General features: G+C 50.4%; 1 protein-coding gene across 10 annotated transcripts in view; it reads left to right on the forward strand.

Annotated features, from left to right (window-relative positions):
- The window catches only part of LOC140388240 (uncharacterized), a 75,850-nt gene that overhangs the window by 16,041 nt on the left and 39,416 nt on the right, over positions 1–20,393 (forward strand). For 6 of the 10 annotated variants that reach the window (XR_011934130.1, XR_011934129.1, XR_011934132.1 and 3 more), the window contains exon 2: positions 13,671–13,802. Coding sequence is in view for 4 of the 10 variants with exons in the window: in XM_072472096.1 (XP_072328197.1) it covers positions 13,671–13,802 (132 nt within the window). In the remaining 6 variants the exon portion in view is untranslated. The other 4 variants (XM_072472089.1, XM_072472079.1, XM_072472106.1 and 1 more) reach the window with 3 other exon arrangements.

The raw sequence follows: 20,393 nt of genomic DNA on the forward strand, positions 1-20,393 counted from the left end.
GACAGTGCTAGCCCATTTGGAGTTGCTGAATCGGTACACGTGTTGCCCCGTTTTCTTCTGTCGTAAAACACCACTGTTCCCACGCCGGCATCAGCACTTAGTCTGAAAATCGGAGATTCCAGCCCAGAGTGTCAGGCCAGTTAATGATATGCCGACTGTACTTTTATGACGTATTTACTACATTTTTCGGGTGCTGGAGCATCTCGATTTGGTGTCAAACTGGCGCCTCCTGCGTTGGGCGTCGGAGGCTATTCTCCGCCCAATCGCGTTTCATGGGGTCGCCGTCGGAAAACAGAGAATCCTGCCCTTAGTCTCTGAAATGGAGAATCTGGCGCCATGTTCTAATTCAAACAAGAATGTTAGCAACGATGGCTTACCCATGTGAAAATAAAGGAAAACAATCTGTAAGTTTCAAAACAAAACATTCCACTGAATAAGTAAGAGATTATGTAGCTCAGGGTCATCTCAGATTCCTCAGGTCTGAACTTGTACCAAAACATGCCTTACCTGGCTACAAAATCTGGCAGATTTTCATCAATTAACTTTTTTGTGCACTGATGTTCAGTGGAGCGTTCTAGGAAGACTTCAAACGTCTTTAGTTACAGACCAAAGTCTGAAAAGAGAAAGTTTACAAGTGCCTCCATCTCAGGAATCCTGTTGATGAACAAAAGGAAATTTTTGGTTAAAAGGTTTGGAACTTGACTTTGACTTGGATTGTGAAACTTTGAAACATTCCAGTCGGATCTGCACTCATAAAATATTAACTCCCTCCTGTACGCTCTGCTCAATTCTATTCCTCGGCCATAGCCTCCTGTAACCTCAATGCATCATGGTCTTTCATTGCCCCTCTTAATCTTTCCCTCCATCTAAACTCCCCAAACTATATTCAAGTCCACCCCTTGAACTTGAATCTCATATTGCCTTGCTACGGTGAATAAAACGGTATTATTGGGTGTGAAAGGCAGGCATTTGAAGTGTATAGGAGCAAGTTGGATGTTTTATGTGGAATTAATATTTGGGTCACAATTTGACTTGTGAGATAAAGAAGGCTTGCTTTGTTCAGTTGTTAAATGTGAAAGGGAAATAAAAAGGGGTTTACAACATTGAAAAGATCATAAATAAATAAGGTAATATTATAAAATATTATTTTATGCAAAAGTGATGACCATAAGGAGAATATAAAAGATTTTTATTTTCTAGGAAAGGTGAATTTCAGAAATAGGACAATGTGAAAGAGAATAATATACTTAAAGACTGATTGGTAGATGTTTTTGGGTGACCATGTCAGACCTCATGGGGAGTGAGGGGTGTTCTGTGATGGGAGAGAGTTGTGAAATGAAGCAAAGTGAAACAATTTTCAGACAACCCAGATAAATGTCCTTTTTTTTCCAGAAAGTAGGGTTTTGTTTTAATGTTTTTGGTATTTTCCGCAGCAGAGTAGCAGTGGAGAAGCCCTGGGACATCTCTTCTCGACAGCAACAGTGGATGCCTTGAGGTAATATTATTTGATTTTTGTGAGACTGTTGCTTAAATGGATGTTAAATTATGAGTCTAACCAAGTAGAAATCTTTTTGATGTATTTTCTGTCAGACTAACTAACTGTGTAAATGTAATTTGTGTGGTTATGTTTTTATTTATTTTGTTAATAAATGTTTTAATTTAATATTTAAACAATTTCAAAGTGATACTTGAATCTTTGGCTTCTGACTTCAATGCACACATCTTCTCAAAAAAAAGAGTTGTGATAGCTTGTCAAGTTTGCCTTTGAGATTAAGTTTGCACAGAAATTACCACTTGGTGGACGATAGCACTACTCTCATTTCATCAATTGCAGGGAAGGCTACCCATGATTACTTCTTTGTCCTTTGTCACATTGTCCACCACATCATGGTTCAAGGTTCCAAATCTATCTTCTTCTGTAACGACACCTGGAAATAGAGGGCTGGATTCTCCATTAGCTGATGCCAAAATCAGGAAACACGATTGGGTGGAGAATAGCTTCCGACGCAGAAATTGTGGTAGACGCCAGTTTGACACCAAATCGAGATGCTCCGGCACCCTGAAAATGGCATAAATGCAGCACTCGCTGCGCAGGCTGAAAGCACAGTAGGCATATCATTAGCGGGCTTGACATCCGATGCTGCGGGGCCTCCACGATTCACCGCCTCTGATGGGCCAAGTTCCCGACAGTGCGGTTCACTGGTGCTCTCACAAATTGTGAACCTGGCATCCTGACTGCTGAGCGAGAGAGCGGCGGTAAAAAATGGCATGGAGTGACTGTGGGCTGCCGGCCCGGACACCGGCCGTGCTGGCTGCAGCGGGGGAGAGGGGGCTGCCAGGGCCTGCCAGGGCTAGGGGATGGGTAGGCCGAGCAGCCGGGGGCGACACCCCAGATGTGGACTTCCTGGGGAAGGCAAAGAGACGTTCATGGGGTGTGTTGTTAGTGGCAGTGCACAGTAGTAACCGAATGGAGTGTAGTGCATCAGGGAGGACCTCCTGTCAGTGGGAGGCCGGGAGGTTCCTGGACCGTAGGGCCAATTGGACGGCCCTCCAGACTGTCCCGTTCTCCCTCTCTACCTGTCCGTTTCCCCGGGGGTTATAGCTGGTCGTCCTGCTGGAGGTGATACCCCTGCTGAGAAGGAACTGACGCAGCTCATCACTCATGAATGAGGATCCCCTGTCACTGTGGATGTAGGCGGGGAAACCGAACAGAGCGAAGATTGTGTTGAGGGCTTTGATGATGGTGGCAGATGTCATGTCGGGGCATGGGATGGCGAAGGGGAATCTGGAGTACTCATCGACCACACTGAGAAAATACGTGTGACAGTCGGTGGAGGGGAGGGGCCCTTTGAAATCCACGCTGAGGCGTTCAAAGGGGCGGGTGGCCTTCACCAGGCGCGCACGTCTGGCTGGTAGAAGTGCGGTTTGCACTCCGCACAGACCTGGCAGTCCCTGGTGATTGTCCGTACTTCCTCGATGGCGTAGGGCAGATTGCGGGCCTTTATGAAATGGTACAACCGTGTGACACCCGGGTGACAAAGGATGTCGTGCCGGGCCCGGAGTCGGTCTACCTGTGCGCTGGCCCTTGTACCTCAGGATAGGGCGTCTGGGGGCTCGTTCAGCTTGCCGGGGCGATACAAAATCTCGTAATTGTAGGTGGAGAGCTCGATCCTCCACCTCAAGACCTTATCATTCTTGATCTTGCCCCGCTGTGTGTTATTGAACATGAAGGCGACCGACTGTTGGTCACACGTATTTTCTCCAATGAGGAGAGTGAATCTCCTGCCAGCCAGGTAATGCCTCCAATGCCACACAGCTTCAACGATAGCTTGGGCCTCTTTTTCGATGGATGAGTGCCGAATTTCTGAGGCCTGAAGGATGCGGGAAAATAATGCCACGGGCCTGCCTGCCTGATTGAGGGTGGCGGCTAGGGAGACGTCTGATGCGTCGCTCTCCACTTGAAAGGTATGTATCTCGTCTACTGCGTGCATCGCGGCCCTGGCGATATCAGCTCTGATACGGGCGAAGGCCTGTTGAGCCTCGGCCGTCAGGGGAAAATGGGTGGACTGTATGAGTGGGCGGGCCTTGACCGCATAGTTTGGGACCCAAGGCAGCGTTTGAGGGCTTTGGGGCAATGGGGGAGGGGGTGCTCCATGAGGGGGCGCATGCAGTCGGGATCGGGCCCCAGAACTCCGTTCTGGACCACATAGCTGAGGATGGCTAAGCGGTTCGTGCGGAACATGCACTTCTTGTTGTAGGTGAGGTTTAGGTGAGTGGTGGCGTGGAGAAATTTGGCAAGGTTGGCATCACGGTCCTGCTGATCGTGGCCGCAGATGGTGACATTGTCTAGGTATGGGAAGGTGGCCCACAAACCGTACCGGTTGACCATTCAGCCCATCTCCCTTTGGAAGACCGAGACCCCGTTGGTGACGCCTGAGGAAGTGATAGAGGCGGCCGTCTGCCTCAAAGGCAGTGTATGGACGGTCCGCATTACGGATGGGGAGCTGGTGGTAGGCGGATTTGAGGTCTACCGTTGAGAAGACCCGGTACTGTGCAATCTGATTGACCATATCAGATATGCGTGGGAGGGGGTACGCGTCGAGCTGCGTGTACCGATTGATGGCCTGGCTGTAGTCCACGACCATTCTGTGTTTCCCCCCAGTTTTAACTACTACCACTTGGGCTCTCCAGGGGCTGTTGCTGGCCTCAATGATGCCTTCCCGAAGCAGCCGCTGGACCTCGGACCTGATAAAGGTCCTTTCCTGGGTGCTGTACCATCTGCTCCTGGTGGCGACGGGTTTGCAATCCGGGGTTAGATTTGCGAAGAGGGATGGTGGATCGACCTTTAGGGTCGCGAGGCCACACACAGTGAGGGGTGGTAAGGGCCCGTCGAATTTCAGGGTTAGGCTCTGGAGGTTACACTGGAAGTCCAGGCTGAGTAGTAGGGCATAAGAATTTGAGTATAAGAATTGGCAAGTCATGTTGCAGCTGTATAGAACCTTAGTTAGGCCACACTTGGAGTATAGTGTTCAATTCTGGTCGCCACACTACCAGAAGGATGTGGAGGCTTTAGAGAGGGTGCAGAAGAGATTTACCAGGATGTTGCCTGGTATGGAGGGCATTAGCTATGAGGAGCGGTTGAATAAACTCGGTTTGTTCTCACTGGAACGACGAAGGTTGAGGGGCGACCTGATAGAGGTCTACAAAATTATGAGGGGCATAGACAGTGGATAGTCAGAGATCTTTCCCCAGTGTAGAGGGGTCAATTACTAGGGGGTTTAAAGTGCGAGGAGCAAGGTTATGAGTAGATATACGAGGCACGTTTTTTACACAGAGGGTAGTGGGTGCCTGGAACTCGCTGCCGGAGGTGGTGGTGGAAGCAGGGACGATGGTGACATTTAAGGGACATCTTGACAAATACATGAATAGGATGGGAATAGAGGGATACGGACCCAGGGAGTGTTGACGATTGTAGTTTAGTCGGGCAGCATGGTCGGCATGGACTTGGAGGGTCGAAGGGCCTGTTCCTGTGCTGTACTTTGTTCTTTGTTCTTTGACAGCACAGAGGTTAGGGAGGGCGTAGAGGCGGAAACCGCTAAATTCTACGCCCTGGACCGTGAGTGTGACCACACAGTACCCCTGGATCGCCACGGAATGGGATCCGGAGGCCAGGGAGATTCGTTGATTAGCGGGGTGTATTGCGAGGGAGCTGCGCCTTACCATATCCGGGTGGATGAAGCTTTTGGTGCTCCCGGAGTCCAGCAGGCAACAGCTCACGTGTCCGTCGATTTTTAAAAAATAATTAAAAAAAAAAATTTTTTGAGTACCCAATTCATATTTATTTTCTTCCAATTTAGGGGCAATTTAGTGTGGCCAATCCACCTAGCTTGCACATCTTTTGGATTGTGGGGGCGAAACCCACTCAAACATGAGGAGAATGTGCAAACTCCACACAGACAGTGACCCAGAGCCGGGATCGAACCTGGGACCTCGGCGCCGTGAAGCCGCAGTGCTAACCCACTGCTCCACCGTGCTGCCCTGTGTCCGTCGATTTTAACGCTGGTCGATGCGGTGGCCAGGTTGTGCGGACGAGACTGGTCGATAGTCACTGAGGCAAGTCGTGGTTGGTCGTCGCTGGTGTCGGATGATGGGGGCACGGGTCCTGGAACGCTGGCGGTGCCCATGTGCCGTGGGGGAGACAAGATGGCGGCACCTGACGATCTTGGGGAGGACAAAATGGCGGTGCCCATGGGCCGCACATGGCGGGGATTGAACAAAATGGCGGTGCCCATTGTCCGCACGTGTTGCGCGGAGGGGAAGATGGGGGCGTAGGAGAGGTGGGCCGCGCGTCTGGGGGCAAAGGCCTGAATATTGCGCGAGGTGGCTGTCATAGAGAGCGCTAGCTTTTTTGTCTCTGCGAGATCGAGCGTGGCCCCTTCTAAAAGTCGCTGGTGTATGAGTTCCGACCCAATCCCCGTAACAAAAGCGTCCCGCATAAGGAGGTTAGAATGTTCAGTGGCCGCAACGGCCTGACAGTCACAATCCCGGACTAGTGGGATTAGGGCCCGCCAGAAGTCTTCTATGGACTAACCAGGGAGCTGAGAGCGAGTGGCGAGTATGTGTCTGGTGAAGAGCGTGTTCGTCCGATGGCCGCAATTTTCTTTAAGTAGCGTCATGACTTTGTCGTAGATCGGCGTGTCCTGGATCAGCGGAATAACGTTGGAGCTCAACCTCGAGTACAGTATCTGTATTTTCTGAGCATCCGGAACAGGGTCTGGTGCAGACCTGATGTACGCCTCGTAACATCCTAGCCAGTGCTGAAAGTCCTTTATGGCGTCGCTTGATTGCGGATCAAGCTGCAGGCGATCCGGCTTGATAAGCAGGTCCATTTTCTGAAAATCTTAGAGCAATAAATTGATGCACGATCAATTGGACAAAGATGAGAGTTGAATACAACTGAGGCTTTATTGCTCTAAGATGTGTGGCCACCCACAGCAGCTGGCAAAAATGGCTGCTGCACCGAGGACACACATACTTATACTCCACCTACTGGGCAGGGACTACCGCCGTACCTGTAGTACAGGTCCTACCATACATCACCTAATGTCCTCTCCACGCGCAGTCAACTCCCTGGTGAGTCAGTAGAAGACTTCTGGCGTGCTCTAATTCCCCTAGCCAGAGACTGTAACTGTCAGGCCGTCACGGCCACGGAACACTCAAACTTGCTTATGAGGGATGCTTTTGTTACGGGGAGAGGGTCAGATTACATCCGCCAACGCCTTTTAGAAGGGGCCACGCTCGACCTCGCGGCAACCAAAAAGCTCGCTGACGGTCGCCTCGTGCAACATCCAGGCCTACACCCCCGGCCGTGCGGCCCACCCCTCCTACGCATCGTGGACTCCGCAGACGGCCGCCCCATCGTGGACCCCACTCAGCCTACCCCATGCCTTTGCACGGCAGCCAACCAACCCCGGGGGCCCCAAATGTTACTTCTGTGGGCAGCCAAAACACCCCCGACAACGCTGCCCGGCCCGGAGAGCCCTTTGCAAGGCCTGCAAAGGAATGGGCACTTCGCGGCAGTGTGCCAGGCACGTTCAGTCGCCGATATTGTTCCGACCCCCCCCGTACGGCTAGTGGGCGCCGCCATCTTCCCCTCCTTGGACCACGCACGGCCAGTGGGCGACACCATCTTCCCCTCCTTGGACCACGTGCGGCCCGTGGGCGCTACCATCTTGTTCAACCCCCACCACCTGCGGCCCGTGGGCGCCGCCATCTTGTCCTCCCCAGGAACATCAAGCGCCGCCATCTTGTCTCCCCCACGGCACGTGCGACCCGTGGGCGCCACCATCTTACCAGGACCCAGGACCCACGGGCACCCCATCGTCTGCCACCATCGACGATCAGCCGCGTCTCGCCTCGGTCACGATTGACCAGTCTCGCCCACGCAACCTAGCAACCGCCTCTACAAACGTGAAAATCGATGGGCACGAGATCTCCTGCCTGCTGGACTCCGGGAGCACCGAGAGCTTCATTCATCCCAATACGGAAAGGTGCTGCTCCCTTGCGGTACACCCCGCCAATCAGAGAATCTCCCTGGCCTCCGGGTCCCACGCCGTGGCGATCTGGGGGTACTGCATAGCCACTCTCACTGTCCAGGGCGTGAAGTTTACCGGCTTCCGCCTCTACGTCCTCCCCAACCTCTGCGCTGCCTTACTACTCGGCCTGGACTTCAAGAGCAACCTCCAGAGCCTAACATTGAAATTTGGCGTGCCTCTACCACCCCTTACTGTGTGCGGCCACGCGACCCTAAAGGTCGACCTACCTTCCCTATTTGCAAACTTAACCCCAGATTGCAAACCCGTCGCCACCAGGAGCAGACGGTACAACTCCCAGGACAGGACCTTCATCAGGTCCGAAGTCTAGCGACTGCTTCGGGAAGGCATGATCGAGGCCAGCAACAGCCCCTGGAGAGCCCAAGTGGTAGTAGTTAAAACTGGGGAGAAACACAGAATGGTCATGGACTACAGCCAGACCATCAATAGGTACACGCAGCTCGACGCGTACCCCCTCCCACGCATATCTGATAAGATCAATCAGATTGCACAGTACCGGGTCTTCTCAACTATCGACTTTAAATCCACCTACCACCAGCTCCCCATCCGTAAGTCGGACCGCCCATACTCTGCCTTTGAGGCAGATGGCCGCCTTTACCACTTTCTCAGGGTTCCTTTCGGCGTCACCAACGGGATCTCGGTTTTCCAACGGGAAATGGACCGAATGGTAGACCGGTACGGGCTGCGGGCCACTTCCCCATACCTTGACAATGTCACCACCTGTGGCCACGTTTAGCAGGACCTTGACACCAACCGTGCCAAATTTCTCCGCACCGCCACTCTCCTCAACCTCACTTACAACAAGGAGAAGTGTGTGTTCAGCACGAACCGCTTCACCATCCTCGCTTATGTGGTCCAGAACGGAATTCTGGGGCCCGATCCCGACCGCATGCACCCCCTTATGGAACTCCCCCTCCCCCACTGCCCCAAGGCCCTCAAACGTAGCCTGGGGTTCTTTTCTTACTACGCCCAGTGGGTCCCAAATTATGCAGACAAGGCCCGCCCACTCATCCAATCCACTCTTTTTCCCCTAACAGCCGAGGCTCACCAGGCCTTCAACCGTATTAAGGCCGACATCGCCAAGTCCGCGATGTCATGATATTCAAACACACACATCATGATGGACACACCAACAGACAAATCAGCACACACAACACGACAACCAATCACAGACAAGGACAGAGACAGTATAAGAGAAGAAACACGACACCTGGTGGCCAGTAGATCTGGAGACCAGGACAAGAACAGGACCCGATTAACATCACACACAGGGAGTCACCACGTGCAGAGTATCAAGACAGAACTGTAAATAACAAGTTGAAATAAAACAGCGTTGTACCAAATACAACCGTGTTGGTTCATCTGTACATCAGAACACCCAACACTACACGCGATGCACGTCGATGAGATGCTCCCCTTCCAAGTCGAGAGCGATGCATCAGACGTCGCTCTGGCCGCCACCCTCAACCAGGCAGGCAGGCCCGTGGCATTCTTTTCACGAACCCTTCATGCCTCCGGAATTCGGCACTCCTCCGTCGAAAAAGAGGCCCAAGCCATCGTTGAAGCTGTGCGGCATGGGAGGCAATACCTGGCCGGCAGGAGATTCACTCTCCTCCATGACCAACGGTCAGTAGCTTTCATGTTTAACAACACACAGCGGGGCAAGATCAAAAACGATAAAATCTTGAGGTGGAGGATCGAGCTCTCCACCTACAACTACGAGATTTTGTATCGCCCCGGTAAGTTCAATGAGCCCCCCCGTGCCCTATCCCGAGGTACATGTGCCAGCTCACAGGTGGACCGACTCCGGACTCTGCACGACAACCTTTTTCACCCGGGAGTCACACGTTTGTACCACTTCATCAAGGCCCGCAATCTGCCCTACTCCGTCGAGGAAGTGCGGACAATCACCAGAGACTGCCAGGTCTGTGCGGAGTGCAAAGTGCACTTCTACCAGCCGTACCGCGCGCGCTTGGTGATGGCCTCCCGCCCCTTTGAACGCCTCAGCGTGGATTTCAAAGGGCCCCTTCCCTCCACCAACCGTAACACGTACTTCCTCAGTGTAGTCGATGAGTATTCCAGATTCCCCTTCGCCATCGCATGCCCTGATATGACGTCTGCCACCGTCATCAAAGCCCTCAAAACCATCTTTGCTCTGTTCGGCTTCCCCGCCTACGTCCACAGCGACAGGGGATCCTCATTCATGAGCGATGAACTGCGTCAGTTCCTGCTCAACAAGGGTATTGCTTCGAGCAGGACGACCAGCTATAACCCCCGGGGAAACGGGCAGGTGGAGAGGGAGAATGGGACGGTCTGGATGGCCGGCCAGCTGGCCCTACGGTCCAGAAATCCCCTGGCAGCCCGCTGGCAGGAGGTCCTCCCTGACGCACTGCACTCCATTCGGTCGCTCCAATGCACAGCGACGAATGACACACCCCATGAATGTCTCTTTGCCTTCCCCAGGAAGTCCACCTCCGGGGTGTCGCTCCCGACTTGGCTTGCAGCTCTAGGACCCATACTCCTCCGTTAGCACGTATGAGTCCACAAGGTGGACCCGTTGGTTGAAAGGGTACAGCTACTCCACGCCAAACAGCAGTACGCCTACGTAGCGTACCCCGATGGCCGCCAAGATACTGTCTCCCTCAGGGACCTGGTTCCACACACACACACCCCTCCGACCCAGCACCACCCTCCCTTCCCCAGCCCACCCACCGCAGTCCCCGCCCCAGGACAGTCCGTCCACCCTCTGCCCATGACAAGAATTTCGGCATGCTCCCGGAGTCACCGAGGACCCAACCAACACCGGAATCGCCGCCACCACTGTGGTGCTCCCAATGGCAGATCAAGGCTCCGGACTGACTGAACCTGTAACTTGATCGGGACTCCATTTTTTCTCTGTAGTTAAAACATGTACTTGTATATAGTTCTCCACCACCCCCACCGGACTCAATTTTAACAGGGGGTGAATGTGGTAGTCACCACTGATGTATATATTTGGTGATTTGTGGTAAGGCCCTATACTACATGTACGGGGGGTAGTTCCCTGCCTGCTGGCTCCGCCCAGTAGGCAGTGTATAAATATGTGTGCTCCCCATACAGCAGCCATTTCACCAGCTGCTGTAGGAGGCCGCACATCTTAGTGTAATAAAGCCTCAGTTGCATTCAACTCTCATCTTTGTGTAATTGATCGTGCATCAATTACACAAAGTAAAGGGCCTGTCACTAGTCCTTGGACACTTAACATATTGCCATTGCGTACTTGGCGGTTCTAACCCACCGGTCTATTCAGATCTAGGAAGTATCCCCTTCCTAGGAATACACACTCGTCCTGTTCTTCAACACAATCGGGTAGTGGAGTCAGGGCATTTCCCCCGCTCTACCCAGGGACCCACGGAACCATTCAAAACGCTTGGGTAGTGGAGTAACGGCATTTCCCCCACCCTACCCATGTACCCCACAACTCCTCGCCCGCCGCAGACCATACGCACTTCTCTCACCACTAACTCCTCCTTCCCTCCGATCTCCACTGTCTGGAATGGCTACTTACAGTACTAAACATTTGGGCAGGTCTCAGACCAGAACTTTTGCCCCACACCCCACCGTTTGGATGTGGGACAAAAATGTATTTAGTTACTCAGGTCACATCTCATCCTCTTCTTCACTCTTCTACAGAGGTCTCTTTGGACCGAGACCACATGCGATTTACATTTAGCAACCCTATGGTGCTTGCTGCTGTGAAGGAGTCGGGCTGCCCTACAATTCGCCCCCGCCCCTCCTCAGGGCAGACCTCTGTGCCCCTGGGCCGAAACTGTATACAGCTGGCCACCCTAGAGTTCGGCTGGTTAAGCTAAACCTCAACCAGTATATGGTTGCGTTAAGAAGGGGGGTGGTCGAATACAAGTTCAAACCACTCCACGCCTCAGCCAAGAGAAGGCTGTGTTGGGTTTGAACATGTTTAGATGAACTGCAAAAAGGGAGCGTGGAGGGGGTGTCACGGATGGTGACAGTATGATAGAATGAATGCAGACATTAGGCGTGCGATAATAACAGAAACTATGCTTGGTCCCCCAGGACGCCCGGAGACAGCAGGCCCAAGATGTCACCTGACAGATGCAGAAGGCACAGCCAGAACTTGGTAGGATGATTCCTGGGATAGGGGCTCTGACCTTCGGTGACACCACATTGTTCGACTCCGCTCCCACCTGGCTATCATGCTGATCCTGATTACCTTGATCTACCCATAATCCTCACGGTCCAATTCAGTAGGTGGACAGCAGAGATCACAGATCAGCAGGACATGGGATCCATGTTTACTGCACGGGCCCCTTTAATAAAGCCAAACCAGTGATCGCTGGGGACTCATACCTGTTTTGCACTCAGTATCCAGGTTGTCTTGTATATGACCTTTGTGGAACTGTAAATTCTTAAGGCCAGCCTGTTTGTATTGATCTGCACTACCGTCTGTATGTTCTGTAGTTTGTACCGGACAGTATTCCTTCACTTCTGTGTCAGGTTTTTGATATTGTCCCACCTCTGCATTAGACTGCCAATTGTATCTTACAGGATGGACACTTCTATTTTCCTGACCGTATTATGTCCGTTATGGAATGTATATTTATATTTGTCTTTGTTATTCGTGTGGTCTGTATTAAGGAGTTGTGCATGTAGAGTTTGGGTCTTACCTGACGGACAGGTGACTGGGGATGCAGGGCAGGTATTGGTCCGAGTGTGTGATCCACCATGCTTCGCCTTAAGGATGCGTCATGGGGATCCTCAACTAAGCAGGGTCTCACTAGCTCGCCGGCCGCCGACCTTAACCTCGATGACTTCCCTTTCCTCCGGGTCGAAGACCACGTCCAGTGCCCTCTGCTCGGGCAAGGTGAGGGGCCGTAAGTATGGTGGACCCCTTCCGGTCATCTCCTGCTCCCAGCGATTGTGCGCGGCCTTCTCCTGGGCGGGATGGCAGCGGAAACACAAACAACGACAGTGTTAGACAGTCCGGCGCATGCAGCACAGGGATTGGGTACATGATGGCATCAGCAGCCAGGGCACCCAGCCATTGCGGCTGGCATGGGGGCTGGCATGTGGAGCGGGGTGAGGGGTCAGTTGTTCCCTTGGGGGTGTGTGGGGGCTGAGTAACGGGTGTGTGGGCGGGCGTGGGTAGTGCCAGGGGAACGGAGTAGACGACTCACCCTGGCTGCCCTGAGGAAGTTGTGTTGTCTCTCCCGGCATTGCTGACCAGTCCGGGCGACATTGCCCATGGTGCTGACCGCCTCTGCCACCTGCGCCCAGACAAGGCGAACGGCGGTGCCTGGTGACCTTCCTCCCGGGCCGGGGTATAGGGTCATCCTTCTCTCCTCCACGACGTCCAGGAGGGTGTTCAGCTCAGCGTCCCTGAACCGTGGTGCTCCTCTCCTTGCAGCCATCTTGTTGGCTCGGATGGGGTGTGTGGACCCGGCAAATCCTGCGCCGTTTCGCATGAAACCGGTTGTGTTCCACGTGGCGATGGTGCCATCCCAATTAGAGTTGCTGAATCGGTGCACCTGTTTCGACGTTTCTCCCGTCATAAAACACCACTGTTTCCACGCCGGCATCAGCACTTCCTCTCAGAAAGGAAGAATCCAGCCAAGGGTATTTCCTCATTCATTTACAACTACTTTCAAAATCCCAACTGTCAAAACTTTTGTCATCCTTCCACCTCAACATTTCTGAAGGTACTGATGTGCTTAACCATGCCCGCACATCCACTTTTGATGCCTTTGTCCCAAATGATACAATAATACTCTCTCTCCCTGGTGCTTCTCTCTATTCAACACATGATGAGCTGAATGGTCTCTTTCTGTGTCTCAACTTGTTTATGATTCTGTGATTCATTTCCACTTCCTTAAACCGAAGGGATGGAGACTTGAAAGGAAATTAGTTGAAAAGCAGACAACTGGTTTAGCCACCTCCTCTCAGATCTGGTTGGACAACATTAAATGTATTGGGTCTTGCTATAGAACTGCTGTGGAAGCGTCATGGACTGGATGCGTTAACTGTGTTTTCCTCTCTCCACAGATGCTGCCAGACCGGCTGAGTTTAGCCAGCATTTTGTGTTTATGTTTCAGATTTGCAGCATCCACAGTGTTTTGCTTTTAGAACAGGATTCTGTCGATCAAGCTGAAGGCCCAACATTCGGTGGAAAAGCAGGTAAACATGAGCAGACAGCAGGACGTCATTCTCAACATTCTGGGAGACAGATAAATAAGTGGCATCTGCCAGGGTTACCAACCTGTTTCGGGCAGCAGCCTGCCCCAAGTCACAGGGCTTGAATCTCGGGAACCTCAGCAACACCAACAGGAATGTTGGTTGTTTCCGAGGCAGGCAATGGTGTTGCAGCTTGCAACAGGTCAGCATAAATACTAATTCATAAACTCAGGGAAATGTGACGGAAGTGTGATGAATGCATAAATTTCAGATATAATGGACGGAATTCTCCGGTTGGCGACGCCGGAATCGTGTTCGATGATTGGCCGGAGAATCCCCGTTTCTAACGAAATCGGGGGGGGGGGGCGCTTTTGTGATGCTCCGCCATCTCCAAAAGGGTTGCACTCTCCAAGTAGGCCGCGCGATATATTGACGGCCTCTGGACGCTGCCTGAGCCTCTCCCCCCGATGCCTCCGCCCCTGACCAACCGAGTTCCTGACGGCGTGGGTCTCTCATGGTATTAACTGTCAGGAACTCGGCGTGGTAGCTGCGGACTCAGTCCAGCGCTGCCACAGTCGGAGGAGAGCTCATCCGTGGGCAGGGGGGATTTTGGCAGGGGCTGGAGGCTGGTTGGGGGCTGGTCCGGGTGTGCACGCGGCCAGTGCCATGTTGCACGGCCCGGTCGCTGCAGGCAGTCGTCGCGTTCATGCGCGGCCACGGACCAGGCAATTCTCCAGGCTATATTGGCAGCTAGAGCCGGGTGCTCTACGCTGCCTTCCTGCTGACGCCCAGCTAAATGAAGGATCGGTGGTCGCATTGCGCTGAATTTTCGGTCGTAAAAGGCCATCGTTCCCACGCCGGCGTCAGGACATAGCCTGAGAATCAGAGAATCCACTCCATTATATTATATGTATTGGATACAGTAAGGGTTAAAAGTCTGCATCAGGTGACTGCATCAGTCTGTATGTGACTGCTGCAGTAATGGTTTTAAAAATCCTGGTTTTAAAGACTTGGGAAAGTTTGACGTGTTATGTTATCTTATTTGAGTAACATAAGTAGCTACTAACTGTAGACGATGTTGAAAAATACTCCAGTCCTCGAAGTAATTTGAAAGTATTAATTTAGCAATGACAAAACTAATAAATGGGTTTGACGCTCTGCTGATCTAACTCTAGCAACACAGTAAACTTGACTAGCTGTATAAACTGTATCTAAGCCACATGTGGTGCCTTGACTGAGATCTCTGCTCCACTGGTGTTCTTCCGCCAGCCTCTACTGGGAGTGAGAGCGAGAGCTTGTGTGAGTTATGGTTTTATAGTGGTCGTGTAATGCCCTCTCGTGGTTCTGCCATAGCTGGGTGTTCTGATTAACCCCTTAGTTACATGTCTGTCTATATATCATTAAATCTCCCCCTTTCTTTTACATCTCTTGTGTGGCAATAAGAAAAGTTGGTTGACAATACTAAAGGTAAGAATATGATATGTATGACTTATATACACAGCAGACATGAGAAAGAAAATGTTCCTTAGTCCAGTCTTTGAGGTCGCCGTCTCGTTCTCAATGACCTTCTGAGAGGTGGTGGTGGAGACGTCAGTGGCTTGATAGTTGTGTGTGAATCACGACTAGTGGAATTATGGGTTGTGGTGTGTTGAGGTATCGCTTCAGCAAACGCAGTGAAGGGGAGATTGGTCGTGGGCATGTAATTTTCTGAAGTGCCCTTCGATTTCTGCAACGATGGTGCCATCAACTGTTTTTACCACGTAGGATCTGGGTATGGCTTTTCGAATAATGACAGCTGGAGCAGACCAACTGCCATCAGTTATTTTGATTCTGACGGTGTCTGCTGGAGATAGCACGTCCAGATCAGTTGAATGTTTGTCATAGTGATGTTTCTGGTCATCACGAAGCAAAGGAGGAGGTTAGTGGACAGTAAGGAGGTAGAAACTAAAGCCTGTAAGGAACTAGATCATGAAGTCAGCGTGACTAAGGGGAAGAGTAGGCAGGGAGCAGATGATGAACGCAAAGGAACTGGTGGTCTGAGGTGCATTTGTTTTAATGCAAGAAGTGTAGTAGGTAAGACAGATGAACTTAGGGCTTTGATTAGTACCTGGGAGTATGATGTTATTGCTATTACTGAGACTTCGTTGAGGGAAGGGCATGATTGGCAACTAAATATCCCAGGATATCGATGCTTCAGGCGGGATAGAGAGGGAGGTAAAAGGGGTGGAGGAGTTGCATTACTGGTCAGAGAGGATATCATAGCTGTGCTGAAGAAGGGCACTATGGAGGACTCGAGCAGTGAGGCGATATGGGCAGAGCTCAGCAATAGGAAGGGTGCGGTAACAATGTTGGGGCTGTACTACAGACCTCCCAACAGTGAGCGTGAGATAGAGGTACAAATATGTAAACAGATTATGGAAAGATCAGGTAGAACATAACAAATAAACAAAATATGGAATTTTAAGTCTATTTACAAATATACATGGAGAATAAGGTCACATTAACCGTAACAAGTCGCTACGTCTTTCAAGAGTTCGTTCAATAATAGACAATGCGGTAAACAGAACCGGGCAACTGGGTGGTGGTAGGAGATTTTAATTTTCCCAACATTGACTGGGATACACTTAGTGTCAGAGGTCTAGATGGAGCAGAATTTGTAAGGAGCATCCGGGAGGGTTTTCTAGAGCAGTATGTAAATAGTCCAACTCGGGAAGGGGCCATACTGGACCTGGTGTTGGGAAATGAGCCCGATCAGGTGGTTGAAGTTTCAGTCAAGTATTACTTTGGGAATAGTGATCACAATTCCATAAGTTTTAGAATTCTCATGGGCAAAGACAAGAGTGGTCCTAAAGGAAGAGTGCAAAATTGGGGGAAGGACAACTATACCAAAATTCGGCAGGAACTGGGGAATGTGGATTGGGAGCAGCTGTTTGAAGGTAAATCCACATTTGATATGTGGGAGGCTTTTAAAGAGAGGTTGATTAGAGTGCAGGACAGACATGTCCCTGTGAAAATGAGGGATAGAAATGGCAAGATTAGGGAACCATGGATGACGGGTGAAATTGTGAGACTAGCTAAGAGGAAAAAGGAAGCATACATAAGGTTGAGGCGACTGAAGACAGACAAAGCTTTGGAAGAATATCGGGAATGCAGGACCAATCTGAAACAAGGAATTAAGAGGGCTAAAAGGGGTCATGAAATATCTTCAGCAAACAGGGTTAACGAAAATCCCAAAGCCTTTTATTCATATATAAGGAGCAAGAGGGTAACTAGAGAAAGGGTTGGCCCACTCAAGGACAAAGGAGGAAAGTTATACGTGGAGTCAGAGAAAATGGGTGAGATTCTTCACGAGTACTTTGCATCGGTATTCACCGAGGAGAGGGGCATGACAAATGTTGAGGTTAGGGATAGATGTTTGATTACTCTAGGTCAAGTCGGCATAAGGAGGGAGGATGTGTTGGGTATTCTAAAAGGCATTAAGATGGACAAGTCCCCAGATCCGGATTGGATCTATCCCAGGTTACTGAGGGAAGTGAGAATGGAAATAGCTGGGGCCTTAACAGATATCTTTGCAGCATCCTTGAACACGGGTGAGGTACCGGAGGACTGGAGAATTGCTAATGTTGCCCCCTTGTTTCAGAAGGGTAGCAGGGATAATTCAGATAATTATAGACCGGTGAGCCTGACATCAGTGGTAGGGAAGCTTCTGGAGAAGATACTGAGGGATAGGATCTATTCCCATTTGGAAGAAAATGGGCTTATCAGTGACAGGCAACATGGTTTTGTGCAGGGAAGGTCATGATGTCTTACCAATTTAATAGAATTCTTTGAGGAAGTGACAAAGTTGATTGATGAGGGAAGGGCTGTAAATGTCATATACATGGACTTCAGTAAGGCATTTGATAAGGTTCCCCATGGTAGGCTGATGGAGAAAGTGAAGTCTCATGGGGTCCAGGGTGTACTAGCTAGATGGATAAAGAACTGGCTGGGCAACAGGAGGCAGAGAGTAGTAGTGGAAGGGAGTTTCTCAAAATGGAGAACTGTGACCAGTGGTGTTCCACAGGGATCCGTGCTGGGAACACTGTTGTTTGTGATATACATAAATGATCTGGAGGAAGGTATAGGTGGTCTGATTAGCAGGTTTGCAGATGACACTAAGATTGGTGGAGCAGCAGATAGTGAAGGGGACTGTCAGAGAATACAGCAGAATATAGATAGATTGGAGAGTTGGGCAGAGAAATGGCAGATGGAGTTCAATCCGGGCAAATGCGTGGTGATGCATTTTGGAAGATCCAATTCAAGAGCGAACTATACAGTAAATGAAAAAGCCCTGGGAAAAATTGATGTACAGAGAGATCTGGGTGTTCAGGTCCATTGTACCCTGAAGGTGGCTGCGCAGGTCGATAGAGTGGTCAAGAAGGCATACGGCATGCTTTCCTTCATCGGAAGGCGTATTGAGTACAAGAGTTGGCAGGTCATGTTACAGTTGTGTAGGACTTTGGTTCGGTCACATTTGGAATACTGCGTACAGTTCTGGTCGGCACATTACCAAAAGGATGTGGATGCTTTGGAGATGTTGCAGAGGAGGTTCACCAGGATGTTGCCTGGTATGGAAGGCGCTAGCTGTGAAGAGAGGTTGAGTAGATTAGGATTATTTTCATTAGAAAGACGGAGGTTGAGAGGGGACCTCATTCAGGTCTACAAAATCATGAGAGGTATAGACAGGGTGGATAGCAAGAAGCTTTTTCCCAGAGTGGGCGACTCAATTACTAGGATTCACGAGTTCAAGGTGAGAGGGGAAAAGTTTAAGGGAGATATGCGTGGAAAGTTCTTTACGCAGAGGTTGGTAGGTGCCTGGAATGCATTACCGGCGGAGGTGGTAGAGGCGGGCACGATAGCGTCATTTAAGATGTATCTAGACAGATACATGAATGGGCAGGGAGCAGAGGGATACAGATCCTTAGAAAATAGTTTTAAATAGAGGATCTGGATCGGCGCAGGCTTGGAGGGCCGAAGGGCCTGTTCCTGCGCTGTAAATTTTCTTTGTTCTTCTTTGAAGCTGTTGCATCTTTTTTATCACGGTAGTGTTGACTTCTTTATTTCTATGTGAACCACAAGCTGTTTCTTATATTGACCAAATGCCCACACAACCAGTATATTAGTTCAAAAGAAAGTTTATTAATAAACACAAGACTTATCTCTGTATGCAATGATACACGCGGCTATGCACTAAACTATACCTAATAACTACGATGACCTTTACATAAGTTCGGGGTGACCGGCTCTGTGTGGGAGATAAGGCTTTTATCTGTGTCCACGTGGGTCGGTTGGAAGTCGTCAGGTTTGTCTCGGCTGGGCTCGTCCTTCAGGTAGCGATCACGGGTCCTTGAACTTGGCTGATTGATATGCTGCACTTGGTCGCACAGAGGCCGGTCCAAAAGAGGCCGATCTCTCGGTTTGTAGTTCTTCTTATTCCCCTGGGTTTCTGCGCCCTTTGGGGTGGTCCTAACTCCAGATCCAATGGATCGATAGGGTTTCAATCACCCTCATTGATTCTGGCCAATTAGGGGGCGGATACCTCGATGGCTGGGCTGGTCCTAGCTGTTATTGTCCCAGGCACGTATGCCTTTCAAAATAAGGGGAAGGGGCGCCAGTTCGTCTGCTACTGTTGCCGTCTCTTTATTCGAGTTTTATTGTCCTGGGGAAATGGTGCTTAAACTTTAATAGGTGCAACTTTCTGTCAGGTCTGGCTTCTTTGCACAATACACAGAGGCTGTGTACTTGTCTGTGCCCCAAGTTGACCACAATTTCCATGGTCCTTTGCAGGTGCCCATTTTAGATGGCTACATTCCGTCCTCTTGATCCTGAACGTGAAGTGTGGTGGATCACAGTATTGATCCCATGTCTGTCTTGTTGGTTTTGGTCACCCTTCGGTCAGTAAAGCTCCTACTCTGCTCTGTCCTAAAGTCATTGCATAATCTCACCTAATTCATTATTACATACATTCATTAAATCAATTCACTACTAATGGCTATTTCATTTTAAAAATTAGATTCATATAAAATATTTTAACTTAAATTCATATAAGACAGTTGGTTACTAACCAAACATTCTACACTACACTCATTCTGCTGCTTCTACATAAAGAACTTATTTACAACACCAAATTTAAAAACAGCAGCACCACATCCACATTCCTTCTCTATATCATATTTTGTCAGCACAGAGGCACAAATGGCCCATTGTAGCAACGGCTGCTACAGTTGATTGTAAGTTGTACATTCTTATGATAGTTTTACTGAATTCCAAATAAAGGGGCTCGAATTGTGTTGATAGCTGGGAGGGAGATATTTTATTACCTTTTGTAAGATTATGGGCTGGATTCTCTGATTCTGGGGCTATGTCCCAACACCGGTGTGGGAACAGTGCTGTTTTACGGCAGGAAAAATGTCGTAAATTGGCTACCGATTTCCCGTTTTGCTGGGGGCTAGCATGCCGGCAGTGAAGAACATCCAGCTCTAGCTGCCAATATGGTCCGGAAGATTGGTGGGTCCGTGGCCACGCATGTGCACGGCAGCGGCCTGCAGCAGTCGT

The sequence above is a fragment of the Scyliorhinus torazame genome, chromosome 2 (assembly GCF_047496885.1).
Source record: "Scyliorhinus torazame isolate Kashiwa2021f chromosome 2, sScyTor2.1, whole genome shotgun sequence".
NCBI lineage: Eukaryota > Metazoa > Chordata > Chondrichthyes > Carcharhiniformes > Scyliorhinidae > Scyliorhinus > Scyliorhinus torazame.